Genomic DNA, 24,902 nt, shown 5'->3' on the forward strand with positions numbered 1-24,902 from the left:
CACTTTGGAGTTAAAATGTAAGGGTGCAGGTTGTATCCACATGGACCCGTTTTTCTACTTTCAAGTTTCGGCTCGCTGCGGTTTGTTTTAGTCAACGTATACGGAACGGATATGACGTCATGTTACTCAGACTACAACAATAACAATGGTAACTTCCTTGTACCTCCACATAGACTCAAATGAAGCAAATGTATCGATTCTGGCATTAAATCAATTTCAAAATTGTAAAAAAAAAACAATTGTGATACATAGGTGAATAGATTTTTTTTCCCACCCCTAGTATATAGTAGTTTTCATTGTTACTGGCATCACATATACATCACTTTCAATTATCCACACTAGGGCCGCAACTACTGATTCATTTCATTAGCGTTTAATCTAATTTTATTTAATCAAAGAATACGGAAATATGAGAATGTCCCAGAGCCCAAAGTTTCATACATTGAAATTGCTTGTTTTGCTTTGTCAACAGTCCAAAACCCAAAGACATTTATTACTATCAGAAATGATGACGAAAAAAACAGCAAAACGTCAAGTTTGAGAAGCAATAACCAGAAACTGGAAACTAGAAAAACGTCTGAAATGACTCACTGATTATCAAAATAGTTGCAGATTAATTTTCTTTCAATCAATAAATTGCCTGATAGAAACTGTGCCTGTGTTAATTCTAGAATAAATATAATATTAGGCTTATTAACCTTCACGGAAAACAAGCAAAGGCCACATATTTAATGAGTGAGGAGATTGTTTTAAAGGTCATGTAGTAACTACATAGATAGCGAGGTGAGATGCATCAGGATCTGTGTGGTTCAGCTCAGCAGGTGATTGATTGATCAGTGACATCGTATGTTAGCTTCTTGGTAATTAATCAGAGCAGCCAGTCGGAAAAAAATTTAACCTTTTGGGGTTTATACAAGTTTTGAAAAGGAGGCAAACAATCTAATCAGTCCCAATTAGGTGATGGGTGTGCAGAATTCAAATGTTGCAGTAAACTGATTTCAGCGATGAGCCGAGTTACTGTTTTGTGTAAAATCGGAAGGTTTATGTTTTGTAAAATGTCTTGGCATGTCTGAACTGTGGTGTACGGAGGCTTTGTTTGGCATTGCTCCATTATTATGAGCCCACATCATGATATCATCAGTGAGCGACGTGCCTCGCTGCACCCTTGACATTGACCAGATGATGCCTTCAGAAAAGCACACACACACACACACACACACACACACACACACACACACACACACACACACACATACATACATACATGAGCCGGCTGTGACGTCATTAATGGGCCTTCCAATCCCCTTTTTCTTCTTTGTTCCGTTATTTGTTCCTCCTCCTTTCGTCTCATGCCTTCAGGCAGGCGATGATGAGTCATTTTGGGGCAGCTTTGAGGTGCATGATGGGAAAGGGGGATTGGACAGGAGGTGGTAGAGGGGAATTTGAGAAAAGGCACGGGAGAGGAGGGAAAATCAGGGAAATAAATTATAGCCAAAAGTATGTGGACACCCGAACATTTCACCCATATCTGATAGCTGAGCAATGATTGGCATTTATCTGCTGTTATATCGGCAGGGATGAACTGAAGGTGTTGGATGGGGTTGAGGTCACGACTCTGTACAGACCAGTCAAGTTCTTTCACACAAAACTGGGAAAACCATTTCTTTATGGAGCTGGCTTTGTGTAGGGGGGGTATTGTCATGTTGAAACAGGAAAAAAGACCTTTTCATACATTTGTATGATTTAATTTGTGCTCATTCAAAGACATTGTAATGAAATGCTGAATGACTTTAAAAACAGCTCAGATGAAGAGGATTTTGTTTCCCCGGCACAAAAGGGGAATAAATGACAGTAAAAACTAAATAAACAACATCAGTATCGGCTATCGGCCAAATTGTTATTTTAAACATCCATATCGGCCCAGAATTTCACAATCGGTGCATCCCTGATTGAATTTATGTATTTCTGCATTTGGTAAACTGCATTAAACCACATAATATGATTTTTTATTTTTTTTTCAGGAACCTTTATTCGTCCAATGCAATATTTTTCAAAGACCATCATCTCTTGCGTACATTTGAATGATTCAAAATGTACCGAAATTAATTCACATGGTTTTAGAAACAAGCTCTGTTACATTTGTGTGGTGTCTTTAGCTGTTTGATATGGTAATTAAAAAAAAATCTGGTGTTTTGTTCACATTGTTATCGTCTCCAGTGTCATTGTTTCAAATGTTAATCATTTTGTGTCTTTTATTTTAGATGTTACTCAGCAACAGATAGGCTTTGATTTCATTCTGTGGCTTGTTGTATTTTTGAGAGAGAGAGAGAGTAAATCCTGAATGACAAAATATCCTCTCAGATTACTGTCGATTAATAACAGTTGAGTTTCATATCAGCAGAGAGCTGAGAGGACATCTGTGGGGAGCTACAACAAAACCATGGGCTGCTTCTTTGTAGTTTGGGGAGTAAAGTGTGTTCCAGGAAGTGTAAGGTTTCACATACTGTTGGATTTTTAAATGTCTCCATACTTTAATTGCTTAATTCTTTTCCTTGTTTAGAAGTGGCTCTCCAAACACAAAGTTAAATGAGATAAAAGCAAACATCATGTGCAGGGGGACGTCTTTTCTGACCCTGACAGTACTGCTGCTGCTGCATTGTCCTACTCATTGAGCTACGTAGAGAATGTAAATATGCGTGTCTGTATTTGTGAGTGTGTGTGTGACAGTCTGGCCGAAGCTGACATGTTGAAACATTTGATGTCAACTGTTTGTGGCGACATGCCCAGAGAACTGTGTGAGTGTGTGTTATTTTTATGAGCTGTTTCAGACTCCGTTACATCAGCCCTGTTGTGAATGAGACTGTTGTTTTGTGCTGAAGGAGCACACCATGTAACATCATGCATGTGTCAGGGATTTTTTTCACCAAAAATGTGTCTTCTCAAACAGCAATTTAGCCTCTCTCAGCTCATAGTTTTGGTTTTACAGCAAAAATGACTTTACTGCAAGTGTGGGGCTCCAGAAGAACTTTTTCGTTTATGCGCACCAGCACACAATTGCTCCCAAAAATTTCTCCGCGCCTTTTGGCCCCACAATAATACTTAATACTGTTAAGGGGAATAAAGGTGCAGGTAAATGTTTTTTGAGTCATATGAGGCCATCTCAGCAGAAGATGTTGGGTCAGAGGGGCGCTGTACCGCATTGTGAACGAGAGTGGATGACGATAATCTCCAAAATGCCATGCTACACCAAGCTTTGATGCTCGCAGTACGATCGTGCAATATAAGTGCAATCCACATGTTTACATATTACATTGTTGGTACCAAGAGTAGCGTAATGTAATGTGTGTGTGGTGAGTGTGTGGTCGAGCAACAGAGAGAGAGTTACGGTACTCAGAGCAGATCAGCTGTTGGCGAGAAGAAAATAGCGCTTAAGTTGTCTTGTGTTATTAAATGTACAGTGTCACAGATGTACACAGACTTTTTGCCCCCGCTCCACACTTGTGAAATGAATCCGGCGCCTCTCATTATTAGGTATTTTACGGAGGACCGGGCAGTCAGGTGGTGGAGCGGTTAGCTCCGCCGGTGATGTCGGGTCTAGGCTGGGCCGTTCAGGGCCGTGGACAGGTGTAACGGGCACCACAGCAATTTTCTTGATGAAAAAACAATCAATACAATGTTTAAAGGTTGTGATGTTGCTCGAGGAGGAGTACAGGGCGTGGTTTCACACATACACTCGCACAGATAGACTAAATGTCAGGTGCACCGGTGCGGCAAATGAAAATGCTTAGTTGTACTTGACACATTGCAACAAATATGGCCGCACTCTGGAGCCCTGAAGTGGCAAAAAAGGCGCAGCTTTAAATACATATTAAACATAACATGGTATTATGTCCTCTCTCCACAGGAAGTGGTGACCCTGCCTACCTGACACCCTGCTCCTCCTGCACTCCCCCCAACTCTGCCCCCCCACCCACTGTCCTGATTGGGTCTCCGTGCTGCCGGCGGTGGATTGGAGCACTCTGATTGGTGGCTTTGCGAGGTGGTTTTTCGGTCTGGCGCCGCCTCCCCCCGGGGCCGGCGTGCGCTCCCAGCAGCCCGTGGTGCCCTGCGCCCCCCTGTCCCCGTCACTGCACACCAGAGCCCATGCCCAAGGTAAGACCAGGACCACCCCGAGTTTGGTTTCTTTCAAGCAAACCAAGAGTTGTGAACATGATCATCACCAGAACACTAGGGAGGAAGGTTTCACATCATATCCTTTGATTGATTATCAAAGCCAAAGACATATTTATACTCTTTTAGATAAATGAAACACACCTGCTTTCCGTACATAGATTAAAGAAGCAACAGAGGACAGGAGTAGAGTTTGATGTTCTTTATTATCATACGCACAACTATTATTATAGAGAACGAGTCGTTGGCAATGAAAATCTTGGATCTCGGGCTCCCTCCAACAATGCAGTAACAGTGAATGATATATTTATCTCCCTGTCTGCATGTATTGTATCTGGGACAAAGCAATGATAGTGTTGCATTATATGTTTGAGAGAGAACTTTTTTCTCCCTCACTACCTTGACTTTGTGTATGGAGCCTCCATGCAAAACAGTGATGTACGTCCCTGCGTGACTGGTGGCGGCTGTGCAGCCGTCAGCCGCTATCAGAGCCCAGTTGCGCCGTTAACGGTAGTTTGTAAAACGTCCTCGGTCTTCCTATAATTGCAAATTAATAAACCGGATGTAAATAGCAATGTAGTAAGTGTAGTAAGTGAATATATATGTATATATATATATATATACAGAGGTGTAAACAGCTTGTAAAACAGTAAGTAAAGTATATAAAGGTAAAGTGATGGGGGAAGATGTTGCTTATGTTGAATTTCTTTAAATGATACCTAGTCCTAGTGAGAGCTGCTGCCTTAGCAAAACTGTGGGCTGGTTATGCTAGAATAGAAGTGTTTGAATGACATGTTGAAATGGAAGTTGTGGGCGGAGGGGGTTTCCAAAGTTATTCGTCTATAGAGTATAGAGGCAGCTTTACTGCAAAACAAGACCCATATTAGTTTTCTCTGACACACCTTTCATAAATCCTTTTCTCCTCGGCAGGAGGAGGCGCGGTGCGTCCGCCAGGAGTCATGTGCCTCCCTCACACCAACAACATGGACAACAAGTTACAGGGGGCGGGGCAGGGGGGAGGGGCTGCACTTCGACCACGGGCAGGAGGCGTTCCACTGGAGCCCTTCGTACACCAGGTGGGTAGGAACGGCGTGTGTTTCAGAAAAGCTGACATAAAGTTAGAGCTCTACGTTGATGATATTAATCTTTATTTTTTATCTAAAAAAAAAAAAGCACTTTATATAATATTATTATATTTAAGTTTTTATATAACCTGTTTTGCCTATTTTCATGTGTGTGTGTGTGCAGGTGGGGGGTCACACCAGTATGATGCGTTATGATGACCACACGGTGTGTAAGCCTCTGATCAGCAGAGAGCAGCGCTTCTACGAGTCTCTGCCTCCAGAGATGAAGGAGTTCACTCCGGAGTATAAAGGTCAGTCACAGCTCTCTGATGGTTATTATTATTAATAATAATAATAATAATAATAAACTTTATTTATAGAGCACTTTTCATACAAGATATGTAGCTCAAAGTGCATCACAATACAAAATATAAATGCATTTGTACCTGCTCTACCAGGTGAGCAGTGTTTCTGAAGTGATAAAAAGCTTTTTGCTCATCTTAATCATGTGTGAAGTGAAATTTAACTCTGATTCAGATCAATGCCCAGGCATGTTACGTTTGATTTAATCTCGGCAGCCAAATGCACAAGTTTTTTTTAAGAGAGTACTTCTTTAGTGTTAGTGTAGCTATGGATACAAGCTGGATTTGTTGGTGAACTCCATATACTAACCCTTTATTCTGACGTACTACCACAACTATGTTATCAGATGGGCTTAAATACCCTCTCATCATACTCTCATGGAATTCTTCCACATTATTTCACTGCAGTGAAAACAGTGAATGTGTTGGACCCGTAGCTGCACGTGTTACTCCATACGAGACAATTTGATCCTGGAATTGTCAGAGTTTAGGCTTCGTCTTTTTTCCGTTGAGTGGCAAAAGCTGAACAATTTAACCATCTCTATTACTTTTAGCTGTGCATTTTGTCTTTTATTCTGCTCACTTGCTAACTAGTTTGTATTCTCTCCGAATCACTTGTTATTAAGATGTTATAACTGACTCAGGTTCTCGGTGGGAAACAGTGTCTGTCGTAGCTGGAATGGATAGTGTTTTTTGTGATGATTGGTATTCGAAACTTCCTTGCAGCCTGAACTTGTAGCCACTCTACATTGTGAACAGTGAACACACATTCTCAGCCGCAGGTTCTTGTTGAGTGTCAACTACTGTCTTGTTGTGGCCAATTCGCCGCAGCCACAACACAAGATTACAGATGAGTGTACTTACTTAAGATAAATCCATCTAATCTGGCTTCAGAGCCACACACAAAACTTACACACAAAGATTGGCATACAAAACAACACAACATGAAAGCAGACCACAGTCATAATACATAAAAACACCCCCTGCCACGTCTACAACATGTATATATTAACAACAGAAGATAAAGACCAATTCAAAGAGCCGCAAACACATTTAAAAGATATTTCTATTTGTCATATCTTTCATTGTAGGATTAGAAATGCTTTAAATGGAAGTGAAAAACGTGTCTTGCTTACTGCTAGACTGATTTGTTTTAACTGAAATGTTGTATGGAATATTTAATATGCCAGCAATGAGTGAGCTGTTGCTGCCCTACGATGCACCTGTCTCACATTCAGGTGTGCAGCAGAGATACCTTTTCTGTATTTTGATAACATTAGGTTTAGAGATGTTCTAATGACTTGATTGATTATTAATTTGTGTTTTGTGACGCCCCCAGACTTGTTGCTTTCAGAGGAGCCCAGGTCTCTTTTAGGGACTCTGGCTACCCCGTAATTCAAACACTGCTCTAGATAATCTTTACTCCTCTGGGTTCGGAGGCGGATGCCGAGGCAGACAGACAGAAGAGGAGGACGGAAGTACGGATGTTTACTGGCAGTGACGTGGTTTAAACTGCTCTGCTCTTCATCACCGGGCACATAATGTAGCGGTTTCTACTTGCTTTTGCTATAGTAACGGACCCAAACACACTCTGACAGCCAGAACACACACACACACAATCACACCTCATCCTCTCCTACATTTATGTGACCTATTTATCATTTTAGCAAACTATGTGAGAGGGGAGACAATGACAAATGAAAGTAGGTTGGGTGATGAAGAGAGATTTAGGTGGTGGATGGAGCAGTTGTAACTAATAACATTAGTGATGGCTCAGTTCCATTAAGTTGTGCTTCTAAATCACGACAGAGTCAACAAACAAAAACACCAGGGCCCTGACACTGAAACACTTCAACGGAGTGCAGCCATTATGATACATTTGTTTCTCTTATGTAAAAACTAGTACAGTGGCCGTTCGTAACACAGAGCCCTGAAACCCCGCATTTTGACACTGCACGTTGCTGGGTCCCCAACAACACACCCGCCAAGTGTGAAATAGATTGGATGGATGGTTCTCAAGATATGCAAAAGAAACACTCACACACACATACATACACATACAGACAGAGATTCATTGATTTAGAGTTAGATGATGATACTACAGCGCCATCTATTGGCCAAATGGCACCAGAGTTTTCATGGTCATGTAGACTTCATATCTACACATATCCACCAAATGTGGTTGCAATAGCACAAAGTGTTCAGGAGATATTGACATGTTTTGCCCTGCCCACAGCATTTGAGCTAACTTTGAGGACCAGCTATAGCAAAACTGTATAGAACATCAACATCCAAAAAAGTAAATTTTTCCAGCTTGGTCCAGAAATGTTCTAGGAGGAGCAAATAAAAACGCTAAGTATGAATTAGATTGGATGAACGGTTGTTAAAATATGTGAAGGACATACCCACATACACATATACAGACCAGTGGGCTACCTCCGGGTCTGAGAAGTGAAGCCAATGCAGAAGTGTCTTAAACTTGCATTCTTTCTAATAGCCAGCAGGGGGCGACTCCTCTGGTTGCAAAAAGAAGTCTGATTGTATAGAAGTCTATGAGAAAATGAGCCTACTTCTCACTTGATTTATTACCTCAGTTAACATTGTAAACATGAGTTTATGGTCTCAGTTTCTAGTTTCAAGTGTTCTTCAATACAGCATGATGTTCATTTAGTAAATTATGTTCCCGTTTAGAGTCCAATAGACCACAAAGCAGGTTATGATTTAGGACGTGGATATCTTGTGGTTGACAGGTCGCTACCATGGTGTTGTCCGGTCTGGGAGTTGTTCGTGTTTTTGTCTTAGAACTTTAACCCTTTCAAAGTTGTGTGAATGTTGGTGTTTTCAGTTAATGAAAGTTAATTGTAACCTTTTTGGTCTACTGAAAATGTCTCATTCAGAGTTCGGTTGAACTTAGCTTCACCCTCTCGTGTCACTTCTGGTTGCAAAAAACCCAGATGGCAACGGCCAAAATGCCGAACTCCAGGCTTAAAAAATGGCAATCCATAAACCAATGGGTGACGTCATGGTCACTACGTCCACTTCTAATATACGGTTTATGATACAGACAGAGATTCCTTGCTTTATAGTTAGAAGATGTCTGCCATGAGGAAGGTTTGGCAGGAAGGCAGTACGAGACACGAGCTGTGTCCAAGTTCAACACGTCATACTGATTCTAAGCAGGTTTTTGAGTACATAGTGGGGTCACACAGGAAAACTGACTAAATGACAAAAAAACACCGTCAGTTTGCAGACAAGAATTGAAGAAAAGTGATTTTTGAGTGTGCTGTTGACGGACACTATTGTCCCACATTGCATTGCACAATCAAATTCAAGTGTTACTCTGAAAAAAAAATGAATTGCAAAGTGTGGTGAGAAAGATCTTGTAAGGCTTTTTTGTCTTCCAAGATCTTAAGAGAACTTAAGAACGTATTAAGTACTATTAAGTACTAAATCCCCTGCGCGACCACAGTGCATCCACACAAGTGTTTTCACTGATTGTGCTTGATTAGACATTAGAAAGGACTGTGTGGGTGTGGTAGACTGTGTTTCCATCCACCTATTTTTATGCACACTTTCAATTTGTGTGTAAAAAACCGAAATGCAAAAAAAAAAAAAAAAAAACTACTGTTGTGTAGTGGAAGCTTCATAATGATGACAAAACGTGTCTTTCAAAACGTAACGTTTGTACTCTCCAAATATGCTGTAGTTACAAAGAAGAAGAATTTAAAAAGGTAAACAAGGCAGGCTCTGCCGACGGACGACTCGTGTTCAATAGCATCATCAAACTAGCGACAACAATCAGCAGATTACTTCCTGCTCTTCAAAATAAAAGCATCTCCTGTTAACACAGTTCACATTACTATCAAATAACCATCAATAGGTAACAGATTCTTTGTATTTACTGTAAATAAAGTAAATAGCATTTTTTAACCTTCTCTTTAACTGTTTTTAAACCAAACAACATAAATCATGTAATTTAATTACCTTAACTTGGCTTCAAATAAAACAATTAATAATAATTCACAACAACGACATCCCACCTTCCTCCAGCACACTTAGCTACTTTACAGTCTCAGTACATTGAGCTGGAGTTACCAGTATGTCTGTATTCCCAGTACCCACCAGTTCACCTTCCTGGTGTTGTGGGTCCCAGTGCCATGACAACAGTGGTCCATAAAGAGTCTATATTTAGCCCTGGATCTCTGCCCACTACCATTGTCCTGCTGATTAAATAACAGCAGACAGACAGACAGACAGCTGCCAAGGAATGACTTTCTCAATCTGTCAAGGTTGTTTTGTCCAGAAAGTGTTTGACATTATCAGATCAAATTTCCAGTTTCCTGTGGACAGAGCACACACTTGACGTGATGTTTGGAGTTGATTTCCCGCCATTGAGCAAACAGACAGCAAAATTAAATCTGGACAAACAGGGAGGATGTTCATTGTCTCACTTAGTGGGGATGAGATGCTCCACTCTGTTTGTAAAGCTATAAATAACGGCTTAATGTTTAAATAAATAAAACATTTTCTATCTGGGTATATTTCTCAATTGAATTTCCGAAACATTTACTAAATCCTGATGTACAAACAGGTGACAAATGGCAGTGAAGCTCAACATTGAGTGTGTTAGTAAGGTGTTGTTAGATTCTTCATCTCTGTGGAGCTCATCAGAACATCAAAATCTCCCAGAAGTGTTCAGTTGGGTTGAGATGTGGTGACTGCGAAGGCCACAGCATTCATTTTCATACTCCTCGAACCATCAGTGAGCCCGGGGAACCCTGTGGATGGAGACACCGCTCCCACACTTGGGTTATTCTTTCATTTGTCACCTATCTACATTTGTAGATAATAATAAATAATAATTCCAGATTGTTTTATTTGGTCTCCGTTCGAGTGAACTGTACTACGAGTGACCCTTTATATTACACACGGTCTCTTGTTAATATAAAGATATTCATTACTTACTACAGCTTTAAAGAGACACTGTGAAAAACACACCTTTGCTCAATTCAACACACTCAGGGGTTTTGCTGCTACAGCCTGTGACAACCTATGACCAATAGCTTATGGTGACTAATGTCAGAAACTTTAGATGGACACTGCTGTATAACTGACGTTACGGAGTCCCTTTGCTGACTTTATGACTCTTCTCTACTTGCGTCATTGTTTCACTACTCTTTAACTAGAGATACACCAATTGCAAAAAAAATTTGAAAAAAATTATAAATGGCTCATTCTAAGGTAACAAAAATACGATTCCTATTTTCAGGTGATTTTACACAAAAGAAAACATACTTATTAATAGAGCCCCCTAAATGTTGCACACTGTTCTTTTAAATAACTTATTAATATTATTAATATTTTCTTCAAACAGCACCAAGTTACAGGACCTTTTCTCACTCAAACAAATCTGAAAATAAAAGTGCTCCAGGTTACTGAACAAATAAAATTCAACTGAAATGAATATATATATATAATATATATCAGTATATCCCACTTTATCTAACTTATTTTAGTTTCTCAGAAGAAAACAGGTGCAACATATCTATATAACAACACAGTTGCTCCAAATGTTTTTATGGTTTTTCCTCAACAGATTATTTTGGACTTGCAGGTGTTATGCATAACAATTTACGAGTTTTATGTGTTGTTATGTCTCGTTTTATGTTACTCACGCTGAAGAACTTCCACACTGTCGACATGTTGTGTATGTGTGGCCCTGACGTTACTGTCTGTGCCGCTGTGTGTGTGATGTAAAACCACCATGCGGCACATGTGAGTAAATTTGACCGGCAGAAAAATCCGATATATGAGATTGATCAGCCGCCAGTCATGGCCGATCAGCTGACAACCTAATCATGCATCTCTATTTTTAACATTATTCTGTAATTGTCACTTTGGCCACAATGGCGTTCAATAAAAGTTACATGGTCTCACTTTTAGGTCAAGGTCGCATTCAAATGAACACAGTGTTTCCATGTTTAGGTGCATGAATGCTAAATGCTACCTCCGTTGATTTGGACCTGACAGATCTACTGGACTCATAAACTAACAGCATGTCTGATATTTACTGTGGAACCATTAAAAGCTTTTTACAGCAGCAGGTGTAAAAATAATTAGAGGTGATAGAGAGTCTGCTTTGATGCACTCGGGTATTATTAGACATGTTGATACACAGACCTGAGACAGCCTGTTGCAACACAATGAGGTCCCTCCGCGCCTGATTAGACTGGATGTAATTCAGACCCGGCCCGACTTGTCTCAAGTGTCGGTTACTAAGACCTGAGACTATCCATGAAGACCTTAGTCGCTGTTTGTCCCTTCTTCCTGTGCTGTAAAGGGCTTGTCACTTTTCTAAACGATGCTGTTTCTAAACAAACATTTTGTAAGACATTTCAGAGCGTTTTAGAAGATGGATTATATTTGTCTGTCTTGGTATTGTAATAAATATGTTTTTTTCTAAACATCCTGTCCGTGTTTTGCTCCGTCCTGTCAGGTGTGGTGCTGGTTTGTTTCGAAGGCGACTCTGACGGCTACATCAACCTGGTGGCCTACCCCTACGTGGAGAGCAACATGGAGGGAGGGACCGCGGAGCATGAGGAGCGCGACCCCCCGGAGAGGGAGCAACCGAGGAGGAAACACTCCCGGCGCAGCCTCCATCGCTCCTCCTCCTCCACTGAACACAAGGAGGAGCGGTCCGACAGGAGGGAGTCGCACGACACCGACACTTCTGATAAGTAAGATCGTATTAAAGGACAAGATTAAAAACAATAAACCAGTGGGGAAAGAGTTAGTCAATTAACCCCCCCGCGATCCCGACTGACTTTACTGTCTTTCAGATGCTGCAGCAGGTTCAGTTTTAGAGCTAGAGTGAAGTTACAGATATATGAAACTAGGAAACCGAAGGAGTCCATTGGCACCATGTCATGTTAGCTTGTCGGAAGGAGGCAAAAAAACGCTCCAAAGTTAGGCTACATTTTGGCGAGGAAAAACTGGTATGGCCATTTTCAAAGGGGTCCCTTGACCTCTGACCTCAAGATAAGATATGAATGAAAATGGGTTCTATGGGTACCCACGAGTCTCCCCTTTACAGACATGCCCACTTTATGATAATCACATGCAGTTTGGGGCAAAATCCATGTAGTTTTTTGAATGCAGTATAAATGTTATTTTTGCCTGTTCTAAAATGGTGTAATTGAATATTTCTGCATACTGAGGTCCTTAAACAGTCTTGGAATTTCATACCTTGAGTATCGCTGTATGCAGTTCCACAGTGCTGAGTTGCATCTCAAATTAATCTTCAGGTTCCCAGCTTTCAGATGATGTACACCACTTCTATGTGACATATACCTGCTCTCCCCAAAGACCCCCTGTCCTCCTCCCAAATAAGACAAAAATGGCTTTATTGTGAGTCTCAGAGGGGTAATTATTATTTAATGCATTAGTTGGTTGACAGAAAATGAATCAACAACTTTTTCGTAGTAATAATTTAGCGAAAACAAATTCTGATAAACACAGACTTCACAAGACAGACCAAATTTGTGTGACGAACCTTTAAATCCATCGTAGATAGAAGTGTTTGATCAGAGGTTGCCAACAGTAATGTCTGCTGTATTAATGATCCTCTCTATGTCCCTCCCTGCAGCCTTGCAGAGCTGAAGAGTCCCAGGCTCGACCCAAAGATCCACTCGGACGTTCCCTTCCAGATGTTGGACTGGAACAGCGGTTTGAGTTCAGAGAAGATCAGCCACAACCCCTGGAGCCTGCGCTGCCACAAACAGCAGCTCAGCCGCATGAGGTCTGAATCCAAGGACCGCAAGCTCTTCAGTATCCTACCTAAACCAATCACAGCCACTCATTCTCAACAGTCTTTTTTCATTTGATTTCATTTAGATTTTTAATGCCACCTTTTGATATTTACATTCAATGCTTTACTCATGTGCCAACATTATGTAATGTTTTTGAGTTTAAAAAATCTTAATTTGTTTTCCAAACAAATTTTGATATATGTGATTGTTTGTCAGCCTATATATATTTCTGTCACCCCTTAAACTCTCCATGCATGCCTCTTGCCACCCAATGGATATTTCTCTAGATCCACCACTAAACTACATCAAACTACTGTTTCCAAGGTCAAGAATAAGCTTGACTTGGTAAATGGTGATTAATAATGCAATATTATGCACAGGCGACTGCCGTGTCACCGCACCTTAATGAATGTAGCTGTAGAAATCATGTACAGTATATAAAATCACTGATGATTTACAGAGTAACTATTTAAAATCTACTGATGCTGGCTAAATAATATTATCCAGGAGAAATCAGCTGTTGCCCACAGCTCAGCTCTGATTGGTGGTTTTAGTAGTCGACTATTTGACTAGTCGAGAAGTGCAGTTGTGTACTGGTGCAATAAGAGGCTCTGGATGTAAATGTCAGTGAGACTGTGGGGAAGAGGGTGGGAGGTGTCTGAGGTTATCAGGTCAAAGGTCGTGTTTTGATCTTCAGCTTCAAAGAGAGCAGACTCTGCAGCTGCCCTGAAAACACAGCAACACACTCTCCGTCCTCAACACGCCCCATCTGTGTTCAGTCAGATTCAACAAGGCTGCTGTCAGAGGAGAAGAGTCTCTGTGCAGATGCATGGTCACTACAGATGGTTGAGATTAGCAGCGTCCAGTGATCATCTCTGAGGCTTACGGGATTTCTTCTTGTTTTAGAGCTTTCTAGGAATGAGGGTTTGTCAGTGCGTTTCAGCATCTTTTCAAGAACAAGAACTTCCCTTTAATTGTAAAGAGGAAGAATCAGAAAACAGACATTTTCATTTTCTGTTGTGAAATATAAAGAGAGGGAAATAAAGAGGAAACAATTAAGTTAAAAGGAAAAAAACAAGTCAAAATGTAATTTGAAATATAATAGGATCCAATATTGTAGTCAGAGTGATCATCAGGGATATTGTGTCTCACGGGCCACTCTCACACAGATTCTGCAATACTGCCGGAAAGAATCCGCCGTTACGCCGATTTTCTTTTTCACACTGAACCAATATTTGATGATCTGCTCTTTTTTTTATTTGCTATCAATGAAAGTCCAATGCTTCCTCCGTGTTTACCTGTTGTTTTGATAAATTCAGTATAATGTACATTTCCACAACACTAATTCCATCAGTACAACAACACTTTGTCTTTTTAACAGAAATCAAGTTCTCATTAATAAATTTCATTGTTTTACTTTGTCCTTTTTATCGGTGCGGAGATAAAACTTTACACTTGTTGCAGATGTGAAACATTTGCAGGAAGTGTTGAATTTTATTGGCAAAAGCTAAATATGAATTGAAAAAACATCAGAGAATGGAATTGTAATTCAATTATTAGACTTTCAGTTAACCGTAGCAGTTCTGCAACTTGACATGGGCTCATTTGCAATATTTTGCTTCTAAACATTTTTTTCTTCTGCATAAGAAATGCAAAAGAAATCATTCTGATTCAAGTACAGAACATTATAAGCTGTTGTGTGTATTTCTCCACCCCGTATAACAAATCTCCAGATTGGGTGGAGATCAGAGACAATTCAGACATTTGCTCCTTAACCGCATCGTTCGAACCAGAGTTTCTGTTGTTGGAGAACGTGGTTCACCACTTCTCTTACCCCTGCATCCTGGACCTGAAGATGGGCACCAGGCAGCATGGAGACGACGCCTCCGAGGAGAAGGCGGCCAGGCAGATGAAGAAATGTGAACAGAGCACTTCAGCGACGCTTGGAGTCAGAGTGTGTGGCATGCAGGTACAACAACCGCCGCTATGGCTCAGACGGCGTCATCAGATACATCGCAGCATCAGTCCTGAACAAAAGATAATCGCCTGAGGATGTTGGGGAAATAATACAGGCTCATTTATCTTCCATCAATTTGTGCTGGGGTAAAGTGGGTGGAGTAAGATAATAATATTAGGATTCCTCATGCACCTGTAGAAAACCCAAAGAGCCATAGAAATATAGTCTTTATTCCTTTTATAGAGATTTTACTTTTCTGATTATTTTCTAGTTTTGTCTCTGTCATCTGATCCTCTGATAATGCTGAAATACTTAAGCATCATACTATCATCATCATCACAGTGACCCTGACCTTTGACCACCAAAATCGAATCAGTTCATCCTTGAGTACAAGTGGACATTTGTGCCAAATACAGATGTACAGACGGACAACCCGAAAACATAAGGCCTGTGGCCACGGCTGTAGCCGGCGTGGAGGCATAAAAATAAATTCTTCTAACTTCTTCTAGATTCTTCTAACTATGGTCTGATTTTATTTTGAAAAGCTGACTGCATGTGCAGCATAGTATGATGTATTACACAATGAAATGTATTGAACAAGTGAAGGTATAAAAGTAGCATGACTGTGAACAGTAGTACTGATGTTTCCCCTTCTCTCTCTGCAGGTGTACCAGCTGAACACCGGTCACTACCTCTGCAGAAACAAGTACTACGGCCGCGGCCTGTCGATCGAAGGCTTCCGCGAGGCCCTCTACCAGTACATGCACAATGGAAAGGGTCTGAGGCAGGACCTCTTTGAGCCAATCCTGAATAAGCTTCGCAGCCTGAAGGATGTGCTGGAGAGCCAGGCGTCCTATCGCTTCTACTCGTCTTCACTGCTCATCATCTATGAGGGAAAGGTGAGCCGCGACTTTAAACACTCTGGAGGTTAGAAGTTTGTGTTTTGTTGTCAAAATAAATCTGCTCTGTGATGATGTGCTCATCAGTTGAACTAAGTGTGATGGATTAGGGCTCATTTACTCTTCAGTGAACACCTGTCAGATATAATTTTGTCATGTAGCTCAGTATTTGTCACTATAGCCCAGATGAGGTTTGTTTACATTCCACTAAAGTAACTGCAGCCAGGCCTGGATTACCAACCAGGCTCAGGGTGATATTACAGTTACAATTACATTTAATGAATCTGCTTTCAATCAAATTATAATCAAACTAACTTAAGGCCCACCATTAATTTCTACCTCAGTTTCCCCATAGTGACTTAATCCTGCAGCACACTGAGATGTTGGGTACTTTCCTTCATGCAGACACCCCAACCAAGCAGTCTCTACAAGGATGCGATCCCTCACTAGCTTCTCACCCACAAACACTTAAGGCCTTTGCAAACCGTAATCCATATTTTTCGCCCGATATTGTCGAACGTTTAAAAATAAATATGACCTCACGTTGTGTCAATCATGTTTACACGCCGGCTCCAAAACTTTCACCCGTTGTTAAAGTTTTCGGAACAGGTTTGATATCTGCATCTTTTCGCATCTGTTAAAAGGCAAAAGAGGGTTGTTTGACCTCTCGGAGCCACCGCCCGTGCAAACGTCATCATCCAAAATGGCATCAGATAAACAATCACTTCGTCTCCCAGCAGAAAGCAGTTTACAATAAAGAAATAAAAGAATTCAGAGCTGCAGAATTTAAAGATAAATGGTGGCAGGGGATTGCAGAACAGCTTAGAATCAGGGATGGTCGCAAAACAAAGGATGTATGAAAGATTAGACAGTAGTGAGCTAAATGATCGCTTCTTGCTAATGTCATTCATTCATTAGCCCCGTTTGGGACTAGCGCTGTCCATCGCACCCACGTAATTAAATCCGAATAATAAAACGCATCAGACTCGGTGTGCAAGGTTTCTGTGTGTGTGTGACGTCAGATTTAAAAAAACACAGACTGAAAATACTGATTTGGTGCGCAAAAGCTTTTACAATTGTGTTTGTCGGAAATAAACTCATAAAATAAACCCTCATTGAAACATCAAATCATAGCTGTGTGGCACATGATGCCGTCTTTGACCTTAAACCTGCAATAACTGATTTTTTTTGCAGAAACAAGTTGTGAACACAACACTGACATATCATCATCACCTTTTAAGCTGATATGTTGAACTTGTTAGCAGTTGCTTATTTACACATTCAGCAGTTACGGGGCAACATCAGTTGGAGTTCTGTTTGTGTCACTAGATGAATGTAAGTCCAGTATTCACTCTGAATAAAGCATGATTCTGTCTTGAGGACAGGAGAATCATATCTGTGCTTGAATTTAGAGATGTCCTGTACTGTCATGCTGCTCCCTCCACCTTAAAACAACTGGATGAAGTTCACCACTGTGCCCTGCGCTTCATTACAGTATTTCATGTTTAGATAAAGGTTTTGATGATGCGGATGTTTTTATAAGCTGCGTTTCCACCAAGAAGTTATTTTTAATTTTAGTACTGGGACTACTAAAGGGTTGCTTCAGCCCATTGTGCATTCCCATAGTGGGCTAAAGACCTGCAAAGATCCAGTGACATATGAAAAAGCAACATGTCATGGGACGAGGGCTGCTGATGGTCACAGCAGTAAACATGCTCTGCAACCTGCAGTTCAGTGTGTCCGCCTGTTTACTCCTGACAATATTTACTACTGCATAGTATTTACTGATGCACGTTGGATGCAATGAATGAAATGCAGTGGAGGAAAATTAAACTAAGAGCATCTGTCTCAACTGAAAACAATTGTTGAGTGTTTGATGGTTATTTATTTGTGCTTTAGAACGTAACTGCTGTGAAACAATCAGAAAATAACTTTTTTTTTCTCTATTTCACAACACCACCTCTCTCTTCTACCGCTCGTCCTCTCAGCTCGTTTGCGCGATCTCTCTCTCTTTTTCTTTCTGTCTTTTTTCCTTTTTTTGAGTCGGGAAGTCGACAGCAGAGCCTAACTTTACTTTTAATGTTATCAAACAAAGAGAAATGTTCTCCCCTCGTCCTAAAATGGTCCTAAATCGTTACTAGAGTACTTCCTTGTTTTATGCAAGGCCTATAGAAAGGAGGCTGGGTCACGCGTCGTATCTCGGGGGGTATAACACATGCGCAGTCAAATTTCGCCTGCACTCGCCGAAGTTGAGCCAATCGCAATGCACGACCGCAGCTTCAGTTACACTGCGCATGTGTTATACCCCATACCCAAGACCCATGTCCGCCCGTGACACAGCCTCCTTTCCATAGGCCTTGGTTTTATGAATGACGCGATACATGACTGACCAATTAGCAACAGCCATCTCTGCAAACTCCACCTCGAAACTCCCTGTACTTTCAGAAAGTACTACCCCCCAACCAGGGCCTTTTTTGGGGGGTAAAATGTCCCTGGAACTCAATTTAGACCCTGATCCCTGCGGTCAAAATGCAATGAGTTCCTCAAAGGGTTCCTAGTCCCGGGGGAAAGTTCCTGCGGTTAAAAAAAGGGGGCTCTACTGATCAACTGTGTTTGATTCTGTCTGTAGGAACCTGAGGGCCCGTCAGTCCTCAGCTCTGGGCAGCATGCAGCTTTGCACCAGAAGACTCCTGCGGCCGCCGCAGAGCCCCACCGTGGCCCCGGCCCCCACGCACCTCCGGCCCCAGGCGCTCCCTGTGAAACGGACTTGAGCCAGAACCCAGAGCCGGGGTCACTGTCCTCTCAAGGACCTGGACTGAAGGCTACCCCCTCCGCTTGTCCTCCTCCACCGGCCCCACCCTCCAAGTCAGACTGCCACTCCTTCCTCCCCCCTCACCCCTCGCCTCACCCCCATCCAGACTCCTCCTCCTCCCCCCCTGCTCCCAGCTTAATGTCCTCCCCCCCTCCTCCCACCGCCCAAGCCCAGCAGCCCCCCCTGGTGGACGTACGTATGATCGACTTCGCCCACTCCACCTTCAAGGGTTTCCGCGGCGACACGGCGGTACACGATGGGCCGGACCGGGGCTACGTGTTCGGACTGGAGAGCCTGGTCCAGATCCTGGAGAGCCTGCGGGACGACAACCTGCCGTAGCTCCAAATACACACACACACACACACACACACTCTTTTACACACACACACACACACACACACAGCTTGTTGTGAGTTAGTTGAGGTCGTACAGTCAGTGCAGGTCGTGCCGCGGCGTTCTTAAGTACGGAGACGGCTGTAAATATGGAACAAGGTTCTTCAGGACGTCACCATGGCAACATGGCCATTCTACAGTTGAGTAGTTACTATAGCAACAGCCAGGAGGTGGGACAGTGGAGCCAAAATGGCTGCAACTTCAAGTTGATATGGAGAACCTCTGTCCGTCTGAGGCTCTGCAAAACACGAACACACACACACACACACACACACGTTTGTACTTCTATACTTGTGAGGACCTGCATTGACATAATTCATTCCTCAGCCCCGAACCCAAACCATCACAATCCATCCTTAAAGCCTCCCTCAACTCGCAAAAGTGTTTCTCTTCTTTACTTCACCTGGAGGTTTGAGCTTCACTGTGCAGAGTTTGACACCAGAAGGCTGTTTTCACATTCATCTGCTGAAGCGGGAACATTTCTCTGTGCTCACCTTAAATCTCAGTTTAACACGTCTATGTCTGAGCATCTCAACTGGTTTGGAAGCCCCCAATAAAAAATAGGGACAAGTAGTAGATATAATTCAAAGACTTTTAATGAGACACAAGACCAGACACAAATTACTATTCAAAGCGGAGAATTTTTATGTCTTAAATCTTAGTAAGTTAATGCCACTTCATTATCGTCATTGCAGCACGCAGGTTTGGGTTGCTTAGTAACGGCAGGCGCGACAGTAGCGCAACCTCCGAAGCACCTTGGGTAAAAAGTTGAAAGCGGCACGGCTGGCGTTTTCCGCGTGTTTTCAGACGCGGCATGTGAACGGCCCCTTATTCTGTCACAGTGAAGCTCAAACATCCAAATAAAGTAACCAAAATACATTTATGAGTGGGGGGGGGGACTTTAACCATAACACCAAGTCAGACTTTGAAGGATGTGATGACCGGCCAAAAAATGTCATCACTCTCAAGGTCCAAAACTTAAATTGGTCCTCACTAAGATAGATGAACAAGACCACACACACACACATACACACACACACACACACACACACACACACACACACACACACACACACACACACACACACACACACACACACATCCTGGGAACAGTTGTCTGTGGAGCTGTCTGACAGCACAGCGGGACGGAGCGTCCTCTCTGAACGACCAATCAGCTGAATCCCAGGGGCCGCCCACTGAAGTTGGCCAACACTCACCCCCCCCCGACCCCCCCTCCTCCTCGTCCTCCTCACTCCCTGACTCCCCTCCCCACCCCCACTCACCTCCACTCCTCCTCACCCCTCTTTCTCTACAGAAACCAAACCTGGACAGGTGAACAGACTCTTTAAGCGTTACCTTGAAAACGCACTCAGAAACACATCCAAGCATCTGTTAAAGCAATAGATGGCGATGATAGAAGGCGACTTTTTTTGTTCAGCAGTGCAGAGGGCGGCATCGCCCCGCAGGGAGAGCGGCGATAAAGTGCAACGTAGAAGTAGGCTTTAAGGAGAGAATATAGATACTTTCTAAAAACGCTGTGTGTTCGTTTTTAGGGCTTAATTCAAAAACGTTAGTAGTCGGTGTCCTGTAAAATCATCCTCTGGGTTATTGTGTAAAGTGTCACTTTCCCAAATCTGGTCTGCAGATATTTTTTCTTATTGTCAACAAATCCCATTAAAAAAAATATTCAAACCAACAATGAACGGATCTACTAACACGTATTATGTAAATCTAAAGCTGATATATCTTCTTCCTCTGTGCCATAGAGCTCCAAAAAATATTACAAACACATCAATGAGCCCCAATGTGTCACTGGGTGACATGTTCCTTCATCACCATGAACACACACACTGTAGTTTATTCTGACAGACACCGTCCTGCTGCCCCAAATACCCACTAGAGCACCAAATGTGAATTAATCTGCTGCTGAAAATAGTCCCCGACAAATGCACCATATCCCCCTGTTTGAGTGACGTTTGCTAAAAACTACAATGACCAGCTGTTTTAGGAAATATTTTAAATGTGAGATTGAAAATTATTTTTTTTAATGTATCAAATTATTTGGGGGATATTTTATTTCGTTTATTTTTATTACAGTAGAGAAATCTTCTGGCCAGACTCTATGTGAGGACTTTGTTGTTCATGGTCGGCACCTTGACCCCCTCGGCCACCATGGTGTCCCTGATGGTTGACAAAACAATCTTCCCACAATGTCCTTTTAGTAGCTTTTATGGTGCTTTCAGTTTTCCTCGGAAGATTGAGTTGTTCAAATTTCCATTAAAAAAAACAAAAAACGTTGAAGACTTTTTGTCCATGTTGGCTTTTAAAGATTAAAAGCTCCAGAACAGCTACTCATTACTGTTTCCTGTTGCTGTTTTTCCAATGTTAAGAGTGAACTTTAAATTCTTACTTTTAATTTAATTGTTTCGTTAGCTATATATCTGTGAGCCATTTCTAAAGATTTTCATCTTCAAGAGGAACAAATGAGCTGAGAGCCACAGACAGGAAGTCAGATAGTGTTGAGAGGCGGACTCACACGTTGTTGGTTTGGGTCTTTTCATGGGATTTGTTGACGATACAAAAAATATATATAATAATACCAGCCTTATTCTTTAAGTTTGGTCTGTGTGATATGGTTGAATAGCAAGAATATTTAATAAGAAGAATATTTTTCTTACATATATTATATACATATATATATATATGTGATAAAATCACAATATGGCAAATCTGCGCAACAAATCATACAAAATATTCAAATTCATGTTCATTGCAATGAACTGTGTTCCAGAAAAAAAAAACTCCACTACTTTTTCCAAGTTTTTTAATTATAATTTTCCTTGTTATCATTCATTTGGACATCATCATTTTGGAAAACATGATGTGTTTAAATAATCATGATCAATTCAAGATTTTGAATGTTGAACTATTGTCCAGCCTCAAATGTGTCATGACACAGACAAAAGAAAATACAGTTCATCGTGCTGTAACTGTCAGCAGAATTGGGCACATTTCATTTGAAGATGTCACCACTTATCTCATCTGATTGGTCCTGATGAGACAGTGTTGGCCAATCACATTTGTCCATTCATGCTTCTTCCTCCGACAAGTTCCAGAGGCCGGCTGTGACGCAGCACCGCCCCCTGCTGGACAGCATCAGGAACTCAACCCCCCCAGGAGCTGGAATAAGAGAGAGCAAATATGAATATTTTATTTTTGGTTTATCGAGGTGATAATTTATTTTTTTATTGTACCTTTACCCATGTGTGTGGGTAAATGTTTTGTCTTTTACATGTCCCCACCCCCACCCACCCAAATGTATAAAATGTAAAGAAATTCAGAGACACGTGGGTGAAATGTCAGGAGAATTACGCAGTATTATTTGAGCTAACTCAAGTCTGTTTTATTAGCTGCTGACTCCGCTTCAGTCGAACTCTGATTGGGTACCAACAGACGAAAAAACAGATTGTGTTTCACGAAGAAAACTGTCGCTGTAAAGCCAGACTTCAGTGAGCTCAGTGAGCCCAACACTTCTGCCTGCTGTGGAGTTGTTGCTCTGGTGGGAAGCACTATTGAATGTGTGTGTGTGTGTGCGTGTGTGTGTTAGAACAGGTAGACACCATCTTTAGTCTTTGGTTTTCACTTCACATTTTAAGGAGTTGGTAAAGAACTGCATGCACATTAACGTCCTCCTGTTTGGGTCACTTTCCACCACAGCGTCGAGCATTCTTGTTCCAGTCATCACAGAGTCAGCAGCGATGGTTCACGTGTCCTCTCAGATCATGATATCTCATCATGGATATTAGCCTCAATGATTGATCAGAGTTATTTAGCAGCATTTTCTGCATCTGACATCATCCTGACTGTTTGTTAGAACAGTGAAAGTAAGTGAGATTAAATCTTTCCAGAAGCTTTTGGGATTTGTGTTGTAATTACTGACCAGATAGACGCATGCGGCTCTGCACCAACCGGTGAATCCTGCTGCAGCAGAAGGCTCCGGGTCAAATGAGACGCTGCCAGTTCTCCTCAGCCGCTTTAATTATCATATAAACAGAACATCAGCAGCAGCTGGCGCAGAGACACACAGGCTACGTTCACACTGCAAGCCTTAGTGCGCAAATCGGATTTATTGCTCTGATCCGATTTGTTTTGTTTGGCTGTTCACATTATTTTTTAAATGTAGCCAATATCAGATTCCAGTGTGAACTGGTCACGGGGCGTGTCTAGATGGTAACCTTCGATTTGCGAAATTCTCGCGAGATGGTTAAGATTAGGCATAGACCTTGTATGGTTGAGGTTAGGATAGGTCTTCGGGCAGCAAGTCTCGCAAGAGTTTTCGCACATTTTCGCAAATCTAGGGTAACCATCTAGACACGACCTTGGTCACTGAACTGACCTTCATGCACAAAAGAACAATAACAAAGACGTCACACGCAGCACGCTGTCGTATGGAAGTAAACATGGAGGCCACTGAAGTGGTCGTGTTTAGACGGTAACCCACGAGTTTGGGAAACTCTCGTGAGATGGTCATGGTTAGGCGTTGACCTCGAGTAGTTAAGGTTAGGCATTGACCTTGAATAGTTGAGGTTAGCACTGACCTTGAATAGTTAAGGTGGTATAGGTCATCGGGCAGCAAGTCTTGCGAGAGTTTTTGCAGATTTCAGATCAGAATTCGTTATTTGCTGTTTACCGTCTAGACACGACCCACTACAGTCAGCGTTTACACTTTCATTTACAGTGAAAGCGGTAACGAAGATGAGGAAAAACAGAGTCAAATTGTTAATTATGTTGTTTTTTTTAGAGCAATGGCTGCGCAGCATTGTGACGAATGTCGATCTAGAGTGACGTAAAAGTCGCATGAATTCCGATAAGATTGTTCAGACCGAGGTCGCATTGCAAAAAATATATTGAACTTGTTAGCAAACAGTTGATTATTTCCACAACCAGCAGTTCCAGAGCAACATGATGATTCATTAGGAGTCTTTGTGTTTGTGTCACCTGATGAATGTAAGTCTAATATTCTCTCTTTTAGCTCTGTTTGTGGACTTTTTCTCTTAAAACGAGTAGAGTAAATATGACACGGACGGATAAATAATGAGCTGAAACTATAAAGCTCAGAGTAAAGCCTTTCACATTGTCATATGATACATTGTTATTATAAAAATATTGATTATAGTCGATTTAAAGTCACCTTCCTCTTGCGTTTTTTTAACACTAGTCTAGAGTTTGGCTACATAAACGTCCTCAAATGTCAGTAACATTAAATCCCAAGTAGAGCTGCAACGATTAGTCAATTAATGGAGTAGTCCATCGACAGAAAATTAATCTACAGCAATTATGATAATCCATTAATTTGCTTTTTAAAGGAAAGATACACGCCAAAGTTCTCCGTTTCCAGTGTCTCATATGTGATTGTTTTCTATTTCCTTTATCTTCA

General features: G+C 41.7%; 1 protein-coding gene across 4 annotated transcripts in view; it reads left to right on the plus strand.

Moving 5' to 3' along the window:
* The window catches only part of ip6k1 (inositol hexakisphosphate kinase 1), a 40,909-nt gene extending 17,532 nt beyond the window's left edge, over positions 1-23,377 (plus strand). For 2 of the 4 annotated variants that reach the window (XM_074637807.1, XM_074637819.1), the window contains exons 2-9: positions 3,905-4,152; positions 5,101-5,246; positions 5,419-5,545; positions 12,093-12,333; positions 13,242-13,423; positions 15,192-15,373; positions 16,027-16,260; positions 18,890-23,377. In XM_074637807.1, coding sequence (XP_074493908.1) covers positions 5,130-5,246; positions 5,419-5,545; positions 12,093-12,333; positions 13,242-13,423; positions 15,192-15,373; positions 16,027-16,260; positions 18,890-19,411 — 1,605 coding nt within the window. In that variant the 5' untranslated portion in view covers positions 3,905-4,152; positions 5,101-5,129 and the 3' untranslated portion in view covers positions 19,412-23,377. The remainder of the gene's footprint in view (positions 1-3,904; positions 4,153-5,100; positions 5,247-5,418; positions 5,546-12,092; positions 12,334-13,241; positions 13,424-15,191; positions 15,374-16,026; positions 16,261-18,889) is intronic. The other 2 variants (XR_012594260.1, XM_074637827.1) reach the window with 2 other exon arrangements.
* Positions 23,378-24,902: the final 1,525 nt, after the last annotated feature.

Source organism: Sebastes fasciatus, chromosome 1 (assembly GCF_043250625.1).
Source record: "Sebastes fasciatus isolate fSebFas1 chromosome 1, fSebFas1.pri, whole genome shotgun sequence".
Classification (NCBI taxonomy): domain Eukaryota; kingdom Metazoa; phylum Chordata; class Actinopteri; order Perciformes; family Sebastidae; genus Sebastes; species Sebastes fasciatus.